The sequence below is a fragment of the Pipistrellus kuhlii genome, unplaced genomic scaffold, assembly GCF_014108245.1.
Source record: "Pipistrellus kuhlii isolate mPipKuh1 unplaced genomic scaffold, mPipKuh1.p scaffold_m20_p_9, whole genome shotgun sequence".
NCBI classification, from domain to species: Eukaryota; Metazoa; Chordata; class Mammalia; order Chiroptera; family Vespertilionidae; genus Pipistrellus; species Pipistrellus kuhlii.
The window spans coordinates 53183938-53203428 of record NW_023425595.1 but is presented as its reverse complement, the minus strand read 5'-3'; the positions used below and the strand labels follow the sequence as shown (position 1 = coordinate 53203428).

Genomic DNA, 19491 nt, shown 5'->3' with positions numbered 1-19491 from the left:
TATGCTCTATGCCATGATTTGGTTATGAAACTCTAGGAGTTGAAACACTCCATGTGTAAAAGCAAAGGGGGAATCAGTCTGAGTCCTCATTGATATTTAATGACAAATAATAGAGTTTTTGGACAAAGGCCACCAAAGAATCGTATGCTTGTTAAAGTGGGAAGCAGCTAAGGTGAGCTGTGGGGACTAAGCAGATACCCAGGTATTCATTTGAAATTGCTGTGCTCACGTTGGGATGGATGGATGTTTCTTATAACATTTTTTAAAAGTAATAATTGTGACACTTCACAGAAAAGATATCAAATGTACAACAGTGACCTTGATGGGCTGTGTGTCTTCTTTATCCTCCCCTTTTTTATTAAGTCATCACCTAAGATATGCTTTTTATTGATTTTTATAGATAGAGGAAGGGAAGGAGGAAGAAAGAGAGGGAGAGAGAGAGAGAGAGAGAGAGAGAGAGAGAGAGAGAGAGAGAGAGAGATTGATCGATTGCCTCCCATGTGCACCCTGACCCTAAGTATATGCCTCGACTGGGAATCAAACCTGAAACCTTTTGGTGTATGGGATGACACTTCAGTCAAATGAGCCACCTGGCTAGGCCCACCTTCCCTTTATTTGTTTATTTGGGGTGGTTTGGGGAGAAATAGCAAAGAAGGAGTGGAGAAGTTGAAGAAAATAAAGTATTAAAATAACATAATTGTTGAATCCTACCTAGAATGAAGGGAACTTTAATGATCCATTTAAGCATATTTCAATACTTCCCAAAGCAAACACATCTAGCTTATTAAATAAGCCTGCCTGGGGAAATTTCCCATATTGTTTTTTTCCCCCTCTATAAATCCAGTTCTCTAATGTGTTTTACAATATGACCTCCCTTTGTTTGTGGCTTTAGTGCAAATACTAAGCATTTAAGAATTATTTAACTGCAGGATATACTAAACCTTTGGCATCAAACCAAAATAAATTATTTTTGTATTTGTGAGAATTTAGCTGCTAACGCTGAACATTTTCAAGCATACTCTGACATGACAATATGAACAAATGGTGAAAAACACACACACCACGGCCTTTAAAGTGCTACTTAACCATGTGCATTTAATATCTTTGTGTTTAGAAGACTTCCTCAGATATCTGCCCAAATATCTTCTTGATGAATTTTTAGTTCTTGAAATATATTTCTATTTATAGGCATCTTTTACTTAAAAGGATGACCACACAACGATTTATTTTGTTTTTAGTTTACTGTGATGCTGTTTCTACTCAGAATTAAGTAAATTTCACAGATGTTATTTTAATCTGCCTTGATATTAAAAAAAACATAGCGTTTACTACGTTCATGCCCTAAATGTCCTTTTCCTAGCTATTATACATTTCTCATACTTAGTAATATTTTCCTCACTTACAGACGAAACCCACTTTAAGCACATTTATATAACATGTTTTATCTCCATGTACTTTGTAGTCACACTGTAAAGAATAGCTCACCACAAGTAAAGTTAAATGATTAGCAACTCTGATAGAGATGCAATTATGCAAATTATAATTATAGAGTTAGAATAAACCCTGAGGGCTTATCACCCATAAAAAAAAAAAAAAAAGCAAACAACAACACTCTGTTAAAAATAAATCATTATACTCTAATCAAATACAATCAAAATTCCACTCTTGCCTCTATACCCAATACTCATATTGTAAACATCATTGACAAGTAATTATATATCACGGGATTTAAACTCTCCAAAATAGAAACCTTAAGTATAGCAGGCATTAAAGTGTGATATGAATCATCTCTCTGATTTGGAGAATCATTACTTGTTGTGCATATTGACAGCTGGTGCGATCACATTATCATTATTTCAGGAGATGCAGAAGTAAGCAGTTGATTCACTGTAATTATTGTCTTTGTGGTTTTTATACTCATGGCTTAGTATATCTTATCAAAACCGGGGATGAACAGATAGCAACTTATTCTTTTATCTTTTATATTTACATCATTGCTGAATAAAATTTCAGAAAAAAATACTGAAATTTTAAGACACATTGGCAGAGATTTAAAGCTCCTTTTAAAAAAAATTAAAGAAATGTTCTCTATGTTAAAATAGCAAATATGTATACATTGAGGTTCATGGAAATGGCTAGAAAGATAATTATAATTGGTTACTTCTTCCCACCAAGGAGCTTCTGGGAAAGTGAGACCTAGCAAAATAAGGGATTCAAAAATACAATATGTCATGTTCTAATAAACAATCGTGTCTAATTATGGAAGAATATGGACTTACTTGCCGAGGGCAAAGCACTCCAGCTTAACAGTGGTCCCCTTAGCAGCTGTAACAGTTAAAGGAAAATGGACCTCAATTTTCGGCTCGTATTCTCCCATCACACCTGGAAAAGAAAGCGTAGTCTTAAAGCATAAAATGAATGTCACAATTTCTTTTCGATCTTGGGGATGGTTACGTTGAACAGCACTGTGGTTTGGTTTTTAACTTCTGTTCGATGACTGCTACATTTTTGAAGCATGAAAAATAAGAAAAATTCACTTAAATTCAGTCATTATGATGTCTGGCTTCCCTTAAGGATTGGATTGCATGTATGTTCGGTACTTTTTAAAACAGTAATTATTTAAGTGTAAATTAAGACTAATAGTTTAGGTACTAATTGCAATTCAAAGTAAATAAATAACTACAAGCAAGCATTTCTTATGATAAATAATTGCTGATTTAAAAAAAAAATGAGTAAAGGTACCAGAACTTTATAATTGCCAAATTAGTGAACACTTATTTATTAGCTAATATATATTTATTGAATATCTATAATATGCAAGCATTTTGTTAGGCATTGTGGGCATTACAGAGATAAATCACCCATGGACTGTGCTCTCAAGCACTCACCAAATATGTTCTTAAAGAAAGAAACCACATACAAAGCACACTCAAGTATGGGAAAAGAGCTATATATCAAAACAAGTGTCATGCAACATAGAAAGGAATGAGTGCTGTGAATGAGGTATCCTTACGGTTTTATGTGCATTTGAGTGGATTATAAGAATGGCTGGGATCTGTGTAAGTGGGGAAAAGAGAGAAGAGAATTTAAATGAAACTGTAAGAAGAAAAAGGTATAGAAAACCACTAGAAATAGGAAAATCAATTTTTCTCTAAAATATTGTTACATGGTAGAATCTGGATTTAGCACAGATGCTTCACTGGGGAGCAAGTATCTGTGCTTATGGGTGTCTGTGTTTATGGGCATATTTGCACACATAGGTGTGGGTGCATGTACAGCAGTGTGTGTAACTTCCTGTGTGTGTGGAGGCGGGGCGAGAGAGGCGAGGAGAGGAAGAGACTGGGATAGAGTAAAATAAAATGCTATAAGATATACAGGCAAGATGCACTGGACATGCAAAGGGAGAAAAAGTTACCTTTGACAAAGAAAATATTCATGTGTTAATTACTTCTTTATTATTGATTTTGAGATGCATCCTGAAGGAAGACTTGAACAACTTTATTTTTTTATTTTTTATTTTTGCATGTGTGGACAGCTTTAGGTGGAGAAAGACACAGAGATTATCTTTGCTAGATTTTTGTAAAGCAATCATAAAGAAAAAATATCAGTGATATTTTTATGAAAGAGATTGGGCTTCCAGACTTGGTTCACTTTTTTAAACTCTAATTAATATAATGTCCTGTCTTGTTCTAACAGGCTAACTCCCTTGCTTTCTTCTTAGTCTCATGTTCACTGCACAGCAAGAGCCTGGTATACAGTAGGTGAGCTCAGTGATTAGCACTGTTCCATCACTCAAAACAGATGGTGAAGCACCTCTTCTCTCTCTCTCTCTCTCTCTCAAGCTTTTTTCCCCTTTTAAAAAAAATATATTTTATTGATTTTTTACAGAGAGGAAGAGAGAGTGATAGTTAGAAACATCAATGAGAGAGAAACATCAATCAGCTGCCTCCTGCACACCCCCCACTGGGGATGTGTCCTTAACCAAGGTACATGCCCTTGACCAGAATGGAACCTGGGATCTTTCAATCCACAGGCCGAAGCTCTATCCACTGAGCCAAACTGGTTCACCCACATTTTCTAACTTCCTTTCTTTTATTTCCTCATGCCTTCCCTCCTCCCCCCATGTCTCCCTAAATATCAGGATTTGGCTTGCTTAGTGATACCCGACTGAGTGCACACAATATTGAGAAGTGTATCTTTATTGCCCTCTTACTGGTAAGCCCTCATACTTGTAAGCCCTACCTCTGATGGCCCACCTGAAGGAGTCCCTAATGTCAGCTTCCGAGCTCTCCATTCTCTCCCAAAATTGATTCTGTAGTGTTCTTGTTCCTTGTCCACCTGTTAAGCTGATGATTAATAAGACATGATACTTATTAAGCTTATTAAATCCAATGCTATTTGCATGAGTTCCTATGAGTGCTGGCCGTCCCTGAGAGTTGTAGAGTGCTGTAGAAGGACAGTGAACATCAGGATGAATTTAGAAGATGATTCTTTATAATTATTTCTAATAAGTGTCTAAAGAGGTCTTAAGAGAAAGAGACCTGAATTTCCAAAACTCCAGTAATTTTTTTTTCTATCCTAAGTATAAATTCCCTTTAGAACTGACTTTTATATTAGTACATTTAAAAACAAACCCTTTTCCTAAAGCAGGTCCCAGAATTGTACAACGTGTCAGGCCCTTCAGAACCTCGATCCAACTCTGAAAAATCCCAAGATACTACTGATATTTTTGGCTAATAGGAGCCAGGCCCAAATATTCTCTCTTCTCTTCTAGATAATATTTGTGATTGCAAAGGTGATCTTTTATTGCTTTAATCCTTAAAAATGACTCAGAGAATGGGCACTCCTGGTGGTATTTGAGAAGTACTTTTATCCAAGTTGGGCTTTCTCATGTTCCTTAAGTGATCCCATATGACCAAAGAGATGGTTCGGCCTCACTTTAGGGCCCAAGAGGTTTGCTAATATCTAAACTAGATATCAAAAATAAAGTTAAAAGGTTTGAATAAAAGGCTTCCAATTATATTACCTAATCTGAGCTGTACTGTAAGAAATAGCTGGATCTTTTAAATTTTACTCTGATAGTGCTAAAAGGACAGATGAGAAAGCTTTTTAAGTATGTTATGCTCTTTAACAATTGATTACATTCCGGAATTAAATTTTGCTTTATGCTTCATGGGATAATTGTGTTATGACTAAAGGTTTTTCTCAGTTTAATTTACCCTCTTTCTTTTAAAGATGAGAGAGGTAAGAGTCAAAGGGGTCAAGCACTAGTAAGTGGCACAAGGTTCTAAAGAAAGCTGTTGGTGGAAACAGAGCAAAAATGGGAATCTTCTGACCTTAAGTCTTCAAATGTTTTCTTGATATCACTCTGTTGGGGAACATCAATCACAGAGTATAACAGTCCAGGCATATCACATGTACTACATCAATCACTGATTGTCTGCCTTCACTGCTTGTTTCATTTCAGTTTCTATTTTCAACAACTCAAGTCATATGCAGCCAGCTGTAATGTCTCTTGTTGGGTGGGTAGGGTTTGATGAGGACAGGTAAGAAAATCTTATACAATATATATTCAAAGATCACATTACTAAGATTATCCCTTCAGTCAATGTATTATTGACTTTTTGATAGTCCCTTATATTAAGCTAAATATGCTGAAGATACACTAAGTTGTGTTCTCATCTTTTCCTCATACATGTCCCTTTTGGCTTAGTTGACTGCCCTACTTCGGAATTACATGTGCATTGGAAGATGGCCCCAAATTACCCTAATCCCTAATAAACAGAAGCCTTCCAGCTGAGAGTTCATTACCATCCTTCTATGTCTTCATGGTTGTTGACTTTTTTATTTATTCCAATTACTTACAAATAGCTCGGATGCTTTTCCGTAAGTGGAATGCAATTTAGAGCAGTGTTTCTCCAAGTGTGTTGTAGAACAGAGAGCCAATGACATCAGAAAAGTCTGGAAGCCTTACTAAAATTCTAGGCTTTAGGGTTTAATTCTGAACTTATTGATAAATAATCTTTGAAGATAGGGCTACGGACTCTACATTTCAATCATTTCTCTAGATAATTTTATGTACATTGAAGAAATTCAGTGTTGGATGAACATTGACTCTTATTTTTATCATGTTACCTGTCGTCTTTAGGGCTTGAGTACTAAATAAAACACCTGGGGAATAAAGAACATGCAGAGAGTCTATAATCATATTGTATCCATTGGTGGCTTGTCTTAACAGGCAAATTATATTCAACTTGCATGTCCTGGCACTCATGCCAGAGCTGGGAATTTTTTTCTGATTGTTTGAAGATCAGTTCTAATCGATCGGTCAGTGTCCATCGGTTAGCACTCAAGTATTTCTAATTATATTTCTGCCTGGTACTCATAGTAATATTCATTTCCAGGGCCAAGCATTGATGTCTAATAGAACTTAAACATTTGATTTAGTTCACAAGTTAAAAAGGTTTGGTTGATCTTATATCCAAATAATGGATTTTTACATTTTTGTTTTCAACATCTTTACCAATGGTATTCAACATGTTTCTTGTCTTCCAAGAATAGAATGATATTTTCAGTGTTTCTATGGAAAATATTTCTTCTATCTTTTCTAACCATGTGACTTGAATAGAAGCCATTATCTTCCTATAAATTCTGCCTTCCTGGGTGTAGTTATTCACCTATTATGGGTATCAGCTCACACTTGGCTATATTAAACCCTTGTCCTGAACATAATGTTTAATTCATGGATGGACAACTTAAGCTGGAATTATCATTATTGTTATTATTTTATTTTACTTTATTTTCCTTAATCCTCATCTGAGGATATTTTTTCCATTGACTTTTAGAGAGAGTGGAAGGAATGAAGGGAGGGAAGAAGAGGGGAGAGAGAGAGAGGGAGAGAGAAAGAGAGAGAGAGAACGCCACTGTAAGAGACACATGGATTGATTGGCTCCCATACATTCCCCAGCTGGGGCAGGGATCAAACCTGCAACCCAGGTATGTGCCCTTGACCTGGAATCAAACCCACAACCCTTAAGTGCACAGGTTGATCTCTAGCCACTGAGAAACACCAGCCAGGGAAAGGCTGAGATTTTTGAACAGGAGACCAGGGATTCCAAGTTCAGTTCCTCCTTGGTGGCAAAAAAAGAAAGAAAGAAAGAAAGAAAGAAAGAAAGAAAGAAAGAAAGAAAGAAAGAAAGAAAGAAAGAAAGAAAGAAAGAAAGAAAGAAAGAAAGAAAGAAAGAAAGGAAAAAAAGAGCCTGCATATCTGAGAATCACTGAACTTCCATAAGTGTAAAGAGTTAATCTGCAATTTAGATAGAATTAAGCCAATGCAGATACAGGAGAGATAAAAAAGAGAATACTGGCAGTATGTCAGTTCTACCTAGGATTTAATTTCTTGCCTTCCTCTCAGTAAAATAAGGTGACTTTCCTATTTTGCTTAAATTATTTCAAGTTGGGTTTCTCAGCTTCAACTCAAAGAGTTCTCGGTCATACCTCATTGAGCTCAGGATAACCAGTGGTGGCCCAATATCAGGTTCTATCTCATAACCTATCCGGATTCTGAATCTGTCATATTCTAGTTTAGACAAAGGACAAGATTGAGTGGTGGTCGGATAGGGGTCAGTACACACCAATATATATATGATTTTTCCTATTTTTAAACATCACACCTTTTAATAGAGAATGCAAATTATAAAAGGTAATACGAAAGGATAAATGAAATTAGAAAACTACAGATAAATTATTATGGGAGTTGAGAAGGAAAGATTATTGATTAGGAAAATTGAGGAAAATGGAGGGATTGATTTAAAATGTGACATAGGACTTGGATTAAGGACATGATGGTGGAGAATCAGTGATTTTCAGAGGGAAGGGACCATGTCAGTAAAGATATGGAAGTGTGATTCCACAGAATTTTATCAGAAATGTTCATTTTATTGCATGGTGCATGAGGTATTTGTGAGAGAGAAATTTTAAATATAACTAGGAGCTAGATAATAAATAATAACTAGGAATATTGTATTTTCTTATTCACTTATCAAGAGACCTTAGCAGTGGATTGATAAAGCCTCATGAGCACTCATTTGGAAAAATAATTTCTACAATCAATAGGCATCTGATTTTATTTAATGATAGCACCTGGATTGATCACTGATAAGTGATAATGATTACACTTATCAATGATTAAATATTGGTAAATTGAACAAAATAAATGTAATAAAGATGTACCTAGGATAAGCATCAAAATGAAGGACATAAGAAATGAACTATTGTTTGTATATTATACTAGAGGCCTGATGCACACCGATTCGTGCAAGAACAGGCCTTCCTTCCCCTGGCTGCCAGTACCACCAGTGCTCTGGTCGGAGTAGCCTTTTTGCTCTGGCCCGGAGCTTCCTTTCCACCTTCCCATGCTGCCCAGAGGCCTGGAGCAGCTGGGGCTGTGCAGAAACCCTCAGCAGCTCAGCACCTGAGGATGCAAATTAAACCACCATCTTTGTTGTGTTAATCTGCATATTCATTCCTGATAGGCTGGTGGGCGCAGTGAAGGCACAGTCAATTTGCATCTTACTCTTTTATTAGTGTAGATGATTTTCACATTAAAATGTATTAAGATTATTTGATAAAATGTTTTAGGAATTTTCTTTTATTTCACCAGAAATATATGTGATATCAGAGCTTTTACTTCATAGTACTTGAGTTTCAGTATATGTTTCATTTGTAATTTTTTTTATTGTCTTTAAAAATCTGAGTATAAAATACATGTATTGTTCTATGTAAGCCCCCTGGTAAGGAAATGAAAGCTCAGATGAGTAATAACAAATGTTGATAATAATAATGACTAAATAGTTCACATTATGCCCACAGATATTGTGCTATTTGTGAGATATGTCACTGTACTCATCCTTTTAGGACACATTAAATATTAACCTGTGATTCATAGATAAATGATGCAAATCTGACTTCTAGCTCTGGCTTGTTGAAACACTGAGGCACTCACAGAACCTCTATGGATCTGTCTTCTCATGTAAAATAAGAAAATGAATGTAATTAAGGATTTAGAAATCTAATATTATGTTAGAGCATATATATGCATTAATATACCCCTCCTTACTGTTTCCAAATAAAAGCTATAGTCTTTGGGAAAGTATTTAAAAGCCTTCTTTTTAGTTCCCTAATGAGCCACTAGTAGGTAGCAATTTAACAAGCCTACATAAGTCAAAGTTTCTTAAGGTGAGTTGTTTTTATGTAAATACAGGGATTGAAGGATCTCCTGACAAGAAGAAATAAATGAATTGTGTTATCTTCTTCAAATAAATGCACCTTTATGAGTATTATTTATCTAAGGAGACTGAGAAAAACTAGAGAGGTTTATTATTAGGAGATGTTTTTCATCACTGTTATATATATTCTGAAATTCAGAGAAACCAGTAGATATTTTTCCCCATTCCCGAGCACCAAGAATAAATTGATCAATGGGCTGCCTCCCACTGTGCTTGCTCTCCTCTGATTACTGAATTTAAGACATATTTTCTTTTCATATTCTTGTCACCGAGATTTAGGGAAATATACCTCTCTCCCATCATATGAGGGATCACTTCATGTGTATGAATAACTTGGGAAAAAAACTTATAAAAATAAATACTAAAGAAAGCAACTATAATTTTTCATGAACAGACATGCAAGCTCTCCAGTATTAAGACAACTACATAGGACAAACTTGAAAATTTTGATAATAGTCAAATATTAACTTTAAATATGTATGTTGGAAAGTGTTTTTTTTTTTGTTTGTTTTTTTTTAAGTGTTTGCCGTTTTTCATAAATACCTATTCACAAATAAAACTGTAGAAGCTTCTCTATAAGTATATCGACATAACCTAACACAGTTTTACAGTAAGTCCATTCTGGTCATGTGCTGCATAATGATGTTTTGGTCAATGACAGACCCATGTGCATCAGTGATCCCATCTATCCTCCCATATAATAAAGAGATAATATGCAAATTGATCATCACTCCAACACACAAGATGGCTGCCCCCATGTGGTCAAAGATGAATGCCCCCATGTGGACACAAGATGGCTGGCAGGGGAGGGCTCTTGGGAGGGACCAGGCCTCCAAGGGAGAGCAGTTGGGGGAGATCAGGCCTATAGGGGAAGTCAGTTGGGGCTGACCAGGCCTGCAGGGGAGGACAGTTGGGAGTGACCAGGTCTTTAGGGGAGGGTAGTCAGAGGGGGTCAGGCCTTTAGAGGAGGGCAGTTGGGAGGGACAAGGCCTGCAGTGCAGGGCAGTTTGGGGAGGGGGGACCAGAATTGCAGGAGAGGTCAATTTGGGGTACCAGGCTGGCACAGAAGGGCAGTTAGGGGCAATCAGGCAGACAGGTGAGCAGTTGGGAGCCAGCAGTCCTGGATTGTGGGATCAGGCCTAAACGGGCAGTCAGACATCCCTCAAAGGGTCCCAGATTGGAGGAGGTGCAGGCTGGGCTGAGAGACACCCCCTCCCATACATGAATTTTGTGCACCAGACCTCTAGTATATATTTAAAAGGCTCAGCGACATTTGCGAGATGGATGTCTGATTGCTGGCTTAGGCCCATTTCCCATAGGAGCAGGCCTAAGCAGGCAGTCAGACATTCACTGAGGGGTCCCAGCCTGTGAGAGGGCTCAGGCTGGGCTGAGGGGACACCCACCCCCTTCACCATGCACGAATTTCATGCACTGGGTCTCTAGTAAGACTACCATGGAACTGAAAAATTCCTATCATCTAGTGGCATCAGCCATTGTAATGTTATAGCACAACACATTGCCCATGTTTGTGATGATGCTGGTATAACCAAAACTTACTGCTATTCCACTTGCATAAAAGTATAGCATACACAATTATGTGTGGTGCATAATACTTGATAATGAGAATAAATAACTATATTTATGCTTCATGTATTTACTATACAACAATTCATTGTTATCTTAAAGTGTACTCTTTCCACTTAAAAAGACAGTTTGCTATAAAACAGTGTGCTAATTTACACTTCCAGTAGCCTCGTGCACCTTCATTACCTCCTCTCTTGATCATTTTCTCTTGTGCTTAATTTAATCTCATGTTGTTTTGCACAGTTACATGCAAAACGACATATAGCCTAGATGTATAGTAGGCTATAACATAACAGTTTGTTTAAGTATACTCTATGATCGCTAATAATAAAAGCATAATATGCTAATTAGACCAGACATCTTTCCGGATGAAGCAGGGGCTGAGATGGCTGAGGCAAGCCGCCATGGCTGTGAGGACCAAGCCCCTTGCATGAATTTCATGCATTGGGCCTCAAGTCCTATATAATAAAAGCATAATATGCAAATCTACCAATGGCAGAATGACCAGCAGAACGACCAGTTGCTATGACTCTCACTGACCACCAGGGGGCAGATACTCAATGCAGGAGCTGCCCCCAGCTCACAGGCCCCGACTAGCAGCAGTGGCAAGGGCGGCGATGGTGAGTGGGCAGTGTCAGGCCAGCCAAGGCAGGTGCCAGTTACCCCCTCCCCGGATCGCCCTGCCTGTCACCCCACAGATCACTGGCTAGGCCTAGAGACCCTACTGTGCATGAGTTTTGTGCATCAGGCTTCTAGTGTTCACATAAGGATAAAATCACTTAATGACATATTTCATTCAGAACATAGTCTTGTCAAGTGACACATGACAGTATTGAAAACTCATTTAAAATGGGTGATTTTTTTAAACTCAACTTTTCTTTGACTTTATGAAGTGTATGTGTGCTTATCTGTCTGTCTGTCTGTCCCTCTATATGTCTGCATTTATAATATGATTAAAAAAAAGAGAGAGAGAGGGAAATTTGGTAACTGTTAAATGTTTGGTACTTTGACTTAAGTTGTCCTCAAGACCCATGTAAGTATAACAAAAGATCAGCTATTAAATGAATCAGGGTCCTCATTTCTACAGCCAAAGATACTTCTTTGAAAGCTAATTTGGGCTTAGTAATGGAAAACAAGTATACTAACTGAAAAAGAAATTAAATAAAATTATAATGGTTCTGAATTATATATTAATGCTCAATTCAATAATTACATGCTTAGGAGATCTCTAAATCATTCTTTGTTCATTAAAAAGAGAAAGTAAGATGCTGTAGAATATGGTGAACTTTCCTCACTGCATTGAACACATTAATCATCAATTGCTAGATCCACAGTCCTTTCTATTAGAAACTAAAAGCATATAGTGAGACATGAAATCCTGATAAAGGTGAGGCAGGGTAAACCTAAGTTATGAGGAAGCAGTTTCTTCACACACACACACACACACACACACGCGCGCGCACAGGCACACACACACCATGTGGAAGATAGGAAGAGTATATTAGAATCAGTGCATAAGACTAAGCCTATTGGGGAGAAGAAACATTGTGTGTAATACTGAGTCACGTTACTGGGGAAGAAATGGAATAGCCATATTACTCTTGTTGCTAAGATTCCTAGAACTACCTTCTGGTCTCCGTTCCCACAAAGTCATGCCTTATTTTAGATCCTAATCTTGGATTTCTCTAATATCTTCTTTCTCATATCACGTCATGTGTTTCCTGAAACAAAAGTCTCTTATTTCAGTTTACTTGAATAAATTTCTGCTTTTGGAAACCACCTAGACTGCTTACTCATGTTGCCTTTTATTTCTAAATTTTTAATATTCTCTAGAGAGATTGTTCCTTCCAGAAAAGTTTCCCATCCACAGCCATCTCTGTTCATACTGTAATCACTAAGAAGACAAGGGAATTAAAATACCCTGGAGAAATTAATCATCAGCTCAGTTGACCAGCTGCCTGGTTGCATACTCTTGGAGAAAACGTGACAAATGGGTTGTTACAAACCATTGTTAAAAGTTTATTTTTACACTTTAATAGGCACAGATTGCGTTCTCACTCCAGTCTTGTCATTGCTATGCCAGCATTCCCGCTGTTAGCACTCACATTTGAAATACTAAACATATCAGGCTCTGTAAACAATTCACATGTTTTATTTTACAAACTCTTACTGATTTCAAAAGCTCTATGGATGATATGGTTCAAAAGATACATATTTCCAGAGGGGGAATGTCAATGATCACAGCCTCATGGCAGGGCTTTGTGCATTAAAGACTCTGGATGTAAAGAGGGAGAATAAACATTGGCTCAACATCTGCTACAAACCTGGTGCTAGGTTAAGTGTATGTGACTAAGTTGGCATTTAAATCCTACAAATACAGCAAGGTAGAGGCTATTATCCCTGTCTTAAATAAAAGGAAACTGAGTATTGAAAATGTTAAATAATCTCCTGAACATCACTGTTATTAAATGACAGGTAAGGGGTTCAAACACAGGAATATACTAATTATGAAGTCAATGCCCCCTCATTGTCCTATTTGCTCTCCAGGAAAAGTTCCCATAGGCATTTCCAATTTTGTGGGCAACTAAGTTCTACTTTAAATATCATTTTCTTAGAAAATTCTTTCCTGTCCCACCCCACCCAACCAGGTTAATCTTGGTCTCTGTCTCTTTTCTGTTCCTCTCTCTCTCTTTTTCTCTCTCTCAAATTTGTTTTTCTATTATTTTATATATATAATATTTGGTATCTATATATAAAACCCTAATATGCTAATGATCTCTCTTTGATCAATTGACCTTTTGGCCAGTTGCTATGATGCACACTGACCACAAGGGACGCTCTGACCGGTAATTAACTTGCTGCTGGGGTCTGGCCAATTGGGACTGGCTGAGATAGCCAGACATGCCCCTGGAGCTCTCCTGCGTTCCCTCCCCAGCCTGATGGGGTCCCTCTGCCTGGCTTGCACCCTCTCGCAATTCAGGACCCCTTGAGTGATGTTGAAGGCCCTGTGTACAGATTTGGCCTAATCCCTGCAGGCCAGGCAGAAAGACTCCACTATACTATACTATATGTGTACACATAACACTCTGTTTCTATATGTTTATTATTATCTTTCTTTATATATTATATTACTGTTTCTTTAAAAAAAAAACTAATTACAATTATAATTGATTCCTCAATCTGATTACACATCCATTCCTTTGTTAATATCTGTTTTCTCTTCTAATCCATAAGGTAAATTAGAAAAAAGTCCACATTGTTTTGTTCCCTTGTATCTTCAAAGAGTACCTAGTACAAAATCAGTGTTCAAGAATATTGGATAACTGAATTCATAGATCTATTTGTCATCATCTATGTAGAAGATGTGTGATAGCTGACATAGTTGAGAATATTTGATTTTTATGCATTTTAATGCTTGTATTATTTATTCATTTTGAGAAAAATTGAAAGTATTCTTCTAATATGGAATTATAAAATTTTGTATTTTGTTTTTAAGTTATTGCTCAGATGAGAATAAAACATTTTTAATGAATAAAGTGAAAAAAATCACCATTTCTCTATAATCAATAGTTAAGCTCTGTTAATTTGTTTTTTATAAATTTTTTCTCATCTAGTCTTTTCCTTCTCTTCTGATTGTCATTATTTAATTTGGGTTCCCTTTCATCCAGCTCATTAGTTTTGGCAATGTGGAGATCGCTGGTGGCAGGAGTAGTGGTCATTAAAGCCTCCTAGGATTAGATATAAAAAAATAGAAAAGAAATTCAAGATAGAGTTTAGACAACTTTTGGGAGAAGTTTTGCTATAAAGGAGAGCAGAGAAAATTAGATATGAGCTGGAGGTGGATGCTGAAATCAAGAAAGGATTAGTTTTAAGTGATAAAATTTTTTATATACTTACTGATGAAAATCATTCAGTATGAAGAGAGCAAGTGATGGGGGAGAGGGAAGAGACAGCTGCAGAAGGAAAGTCCTTAGGTAAGAAGGCATGGGATACAGTGCACAGAAAGGTCAAGAAGAGTTCATTAGGCATGTTTAAAGGCAAGGGAATATACATCTGTGATAAATTTAAACTGTAATATTTGTTCTTAGAAGAATAAATGAGATCATAAATTTAAGACAAAATCTGTGTTCAAAATTGTGTGTGTGTATGTGAGTGTGTGTGTGTGTGTGTGTGTGTGTGTGTGCACTTATCCAGTTAGCCTCATAGATACAACCATGAAGTGAATGGAACAATGGCTGAGGTTGTGATTAGAGATCTGCCAAGTGAGTAGAATATGACAGAGAAATTGGGGAGGTACGGGGTTGATACTGTACACAGAAAATATTTATATTGGGCTACTAGGAAATCTAAGCTAGAAAAGGAAGGTACTTGAGGACATGAGGGTGTGAAGAATAGTGACATAGTGGATTGACGAAAGGAATTGGGAGTCTGAGAGGTGGAAGAATTGAGTGGAAAGTGCTGGACATTATTTAGATAGGAAGGAGCCTGTGGCAGAAAGTTGTTTTTAAATTGTTTTATCAAAATCTCACTTTTAAGATTTTGATAAAGGCAGAATAATTGGTGACGGCAAAATTCAGGCTTTTACATATGTAATGAAAGGGTAATTAAGGTGAGATGGAGTACAATTTCATGAGAAGCAAGGAGGTCAAGAAACTGGGAGGTCAGGACATGGAATAGATCGTTGATATAAATATGTATGTCACCAAGACAGAATACCATCTCTACATGGGGAAGACCGAACTAGGGACATGAAAGATTATTCAAAGAGAGTTGACTGAAACTGCTGAAATGCATGCTGAGGGTCTCTTTATTTACTAATATCTATATTTCTCAGTTTTCCCCTCAAAGATTTCAGCATTCTAGACCTAAATTATCTTTTCAAATTTACTTCTCTCTCTTCCCCTTCATGCATCCAGTATTCTATGTAATTAAATGCTTGCTATTTCCAAAGTACACTTTATCCTCAACTGGCCATTAGCCTTTGCACATGCTGTTGGTTTTTATTTAAAATTACATTACTATGCACACTAAAATTTAGTTTACCAATAAACTTTACTTCAAATTATATTAAAAATGAAGAAGATGAAGCAGGAGAAAAAACAAAAATCTCTGTAATCCCTTCAGCAATAAATCTTGTCACTTACTCCTAAATTACCATGATGTATTACTCATAATGATCTTAATTATGTTCTCCCTTATTTTATAGCTATTTATGTATAGCTATTCTAATTACCTTACTGGTCAAACCATCATTATCAAATCTGAACTCTCCTATCTAGTCCAATCCTACTCCTAATTCTCCTTGAGAATAACTTTCTTTCTGATGTCTCTTAACTTGTCCTTTGGAATTCCACATTGTCATAAGCAAATTCATCTTTTTGTACTGTTTTAACTCATTACTCCATCTGCTTGTTAAAAAGAAATCTGGATTTTCCTATATCATATGCATTTGGCTTTCATTAGTTAATTGAAGAATAGAGCTATTTAAAAACATATTCCAGATCAACATTTTAATCTATTGGTCTCTCCTTCTAATATTAGAGTTATTGTCCTGAACATAGGCAAGCAAAAAGCAAATAAACAAACAATAAAGCTATGTATGGTGCCAAAAGGTAGTTGAACTATCTGGGGGATCACATCATGAAGTATATGATTGTCTAATCACTATGCTGTACACCAGAAACTAATACAAAATAATATTACATATAAACTGTAATTGAAAAATTAAATTAAAAAAGGGAAACAAACAACAATAATGAAACTTTTAATCCTAATTTCCTACTTACAGGACTGTTTACTCAATAGTTTTGAAAATAAAATTGGAATTCCTTAACATTGCTTTCAAAGCCTTTCATAACCTGAAACTTACCCAGTAGGTAGTCATATTTACTGACTCAACTCCTTATAAATCTCACACTGTAGCCACACAATATTTATAACCATATGCTTTTGCATCTCTCTGTAATTCCTTGAACGTTTTTTTTTAAATATAAACTACCATTCAACTTTCAAAATCATACTCAAATTTCACCTCCGCATTTTAGGTGAACTAATTTTACTCTATCCTTTTATTTATTTTTTATTTGTTAATCTTCACCATCAATTTTTAGAGAAAGTGGAAGGGAGGAGGAAAGACACACAGAGAGAAAATCGATGTGAGAGACACACATAGTTTGGTTGCCTCCTGCATGCATCCCTACTGAGGCTGGAGATTGAGCCTGCAATCAGGTATGTGCCCTTGACTGGAATCAAACCCAGGATCCTTCAGTTCATGGTATGACACTGTTATCCACTGAACAAAACCAGCTAAGGCAATTTTACCCTATTCTTTATTTTCCAAGTTGACATCATTATTTTAGTGCCTATGTCATTGATTATATAATTTTGTTTATTTCTCTGTATTCTTCTTTGTGGCTTCTAGCAATCCATAAAGTTTATTCATTGTACCTGCAGTGCCTGAACACAAATTAACTGCTATCTAGCTGCATGACAGTGTTTGGGTCAGCCTGGATTCCACCATTATTCATAAGTTTATCTCACTGAATATTTGATTTCAATTTTCAATTAATATTTTGATCTACTATCTTAGATTGGTTTGTATACACATTTTTCTTTACTTCTCATTTGAAGTTAAAGAGTGTTTCAGGAGCAACCCTAGCTAGACAAATCTACCTGTTCCACAAGCTTAGGTAGGTTTAGTAAAATAAGGTTTTAGGAAATAAGCAAGTTAATGACATATGCAAATATAATTTTTAAGGTCTTCTTTCTTTGAATTTTATCATTTTTCAAATATTGCTGGTTATTAGATTTGTGAATGGTCTTTGTAGGTTGCAAACCACCCCCCTCTTATTTTTGTCACCTTTTCATTAGATTTCTGAAGTTTCAGAGATAAATTAAAACCTAAAATTACAATTAGAAGCCTATTTGACATTTCAGGTCATACACTAATCTCTGTTTTATATATAACTAGAGGCCCATTGCAGGAAGATTCCTACAAGAAAAGGGCTTTCTATGAGGCCATCTCTGCCACCCCGCCTGCTTCCCTCCTGTCTTATCAGCCCCACTTGGCTTCCTTCTATGCTATCTTGAGTCTTTGCTCTGCACCTGGATACACAAATTAACCACCAACTTGATCAGGTTAATTTGCATACTTGTTCCTGATGGGCTGGTGGGCGTAGCTTATGGGCATATCTGAGGTATGGTCAATTTGCATGTTTCTCTTTTATTTGCGTAGATAATAATATTATAATAAAAATAATATCCAATGTTCATATGGGGTTTACTATATAACAGGTACCTGTCTAACTCCTATAGAAGTGTTGACTATAATCCTCACAACCCTTTGAATTGGTCTAATAATTATCCCCATTTGACCTCTGAGGAAACTGAATACAAAAGGTTGAAAACTTGATTAAAAGTTGTAGCTATTAAACACTACAGAAAGGATTTGAATACAGAAAGTCAGGCTTCAGAGTCTATGTTCTTCCTCACATGCTAAATAGGGAATGGATTGTATGCCATGTGTTCTACAGTAAGTCAGTGAAAATGAATACCCTCCCATCCCTACACATGCTTTCTTTTCTTTTTTAATATATATTTTTATTGATCTGAGAGAGGTAAGGAGAGGGTGAAAGAGATAGAAACATCAATGATGAGAGAGAATCTTTGATTAGCCTCCTGCAGGCCCCACACTGGGGTTAGAGCCTGCAACCCAGGCATGTGACCTGACCTGTAATCAAATCATGACCTCCTGGTTCATAGGTCAATGCTCAATTACTGAACCACTCTGGCCCAGCTATATATGCTTTCTTTATATTATAGATGCTGAGTCAGCCTCAGACAAAAACTTGAAAGATATAGCTTTTCTCCTCCAACTCTACTTTTTATTTACCTTTCTTCCTTAGTTCCTTTGCCTATTTTGCCTCTGTCTATAATGCCAGCCCAGAATTATGGCAATTGACAAGCTCCCCCTTTTCCCAACATTGCACTCAAATGTCAACTCCTCTTTGCAAAAGCTCCTGCTAAACTTGTGAAGCTAGTTCCTGTCCTCTTTGCACCATGACATACAATACCTCTTTGCACATTATGATGTGGCTTCTTTTAACAGAACTGCCACCTTGTCAATCTTCTCCATGACACCATTAGTTCTTTGAAAGTCAAAGAATGTGTTATTATTCATGAATCTCCAGTACAAAACAAACCAAAAACCACAAAACAAGTGTGAACTGTGCTAGATTCTTTACATGCATAATTATTCTCTCTTTATAACAATCTTAAGGTAAATTTAATCACTGTTGTATGAATAAAATATGATTTTCAATACATATGTTTAAAAAATTCAATAGGCCTCCTATTTATACTGAGGATCATTTAATCACTGTTGTGTGAATCAAGAATCCAAAGTTTAGAATAGGTAGATCACTTAGTTAAAAATGAGGTACAACTAGAATTTCAAAATACAGACTTTCAAAAAGTCTGGTTTAAAAGCTCTCTGCCCCACCCACTGAAAATACATATATGTATTCTATCCAACTCTCTTCTCATATAATTTACATCTTTTCTCTTTGGGGAGTTGTCTCAGTAAAATGTTCAAAAAATATATGGTTGAACTGATATACAT

General features: G+C 36.3%; 1 protein-coding gene across 1 annotated transcript in view; it reads right to left on the bottom strand.

Moving 5' to 3' along the window:
• Positions 1–19491, bottom strand: part of CNTN5 (contactin 5) — a 720133-nt gene that overhangs the window by 271837 nt on the left and 428805 nt on the right. The window contains exon 8 of the mRNA XM_036427705.2: positions 2280–2382. Within this exon, the coding sequence (XP_036283598.1) occupies positions 2280–2382 (103 nt within the window). The remainder of the gene's footprint in view (positions 1–2279; positions 2383–19491) is intronic.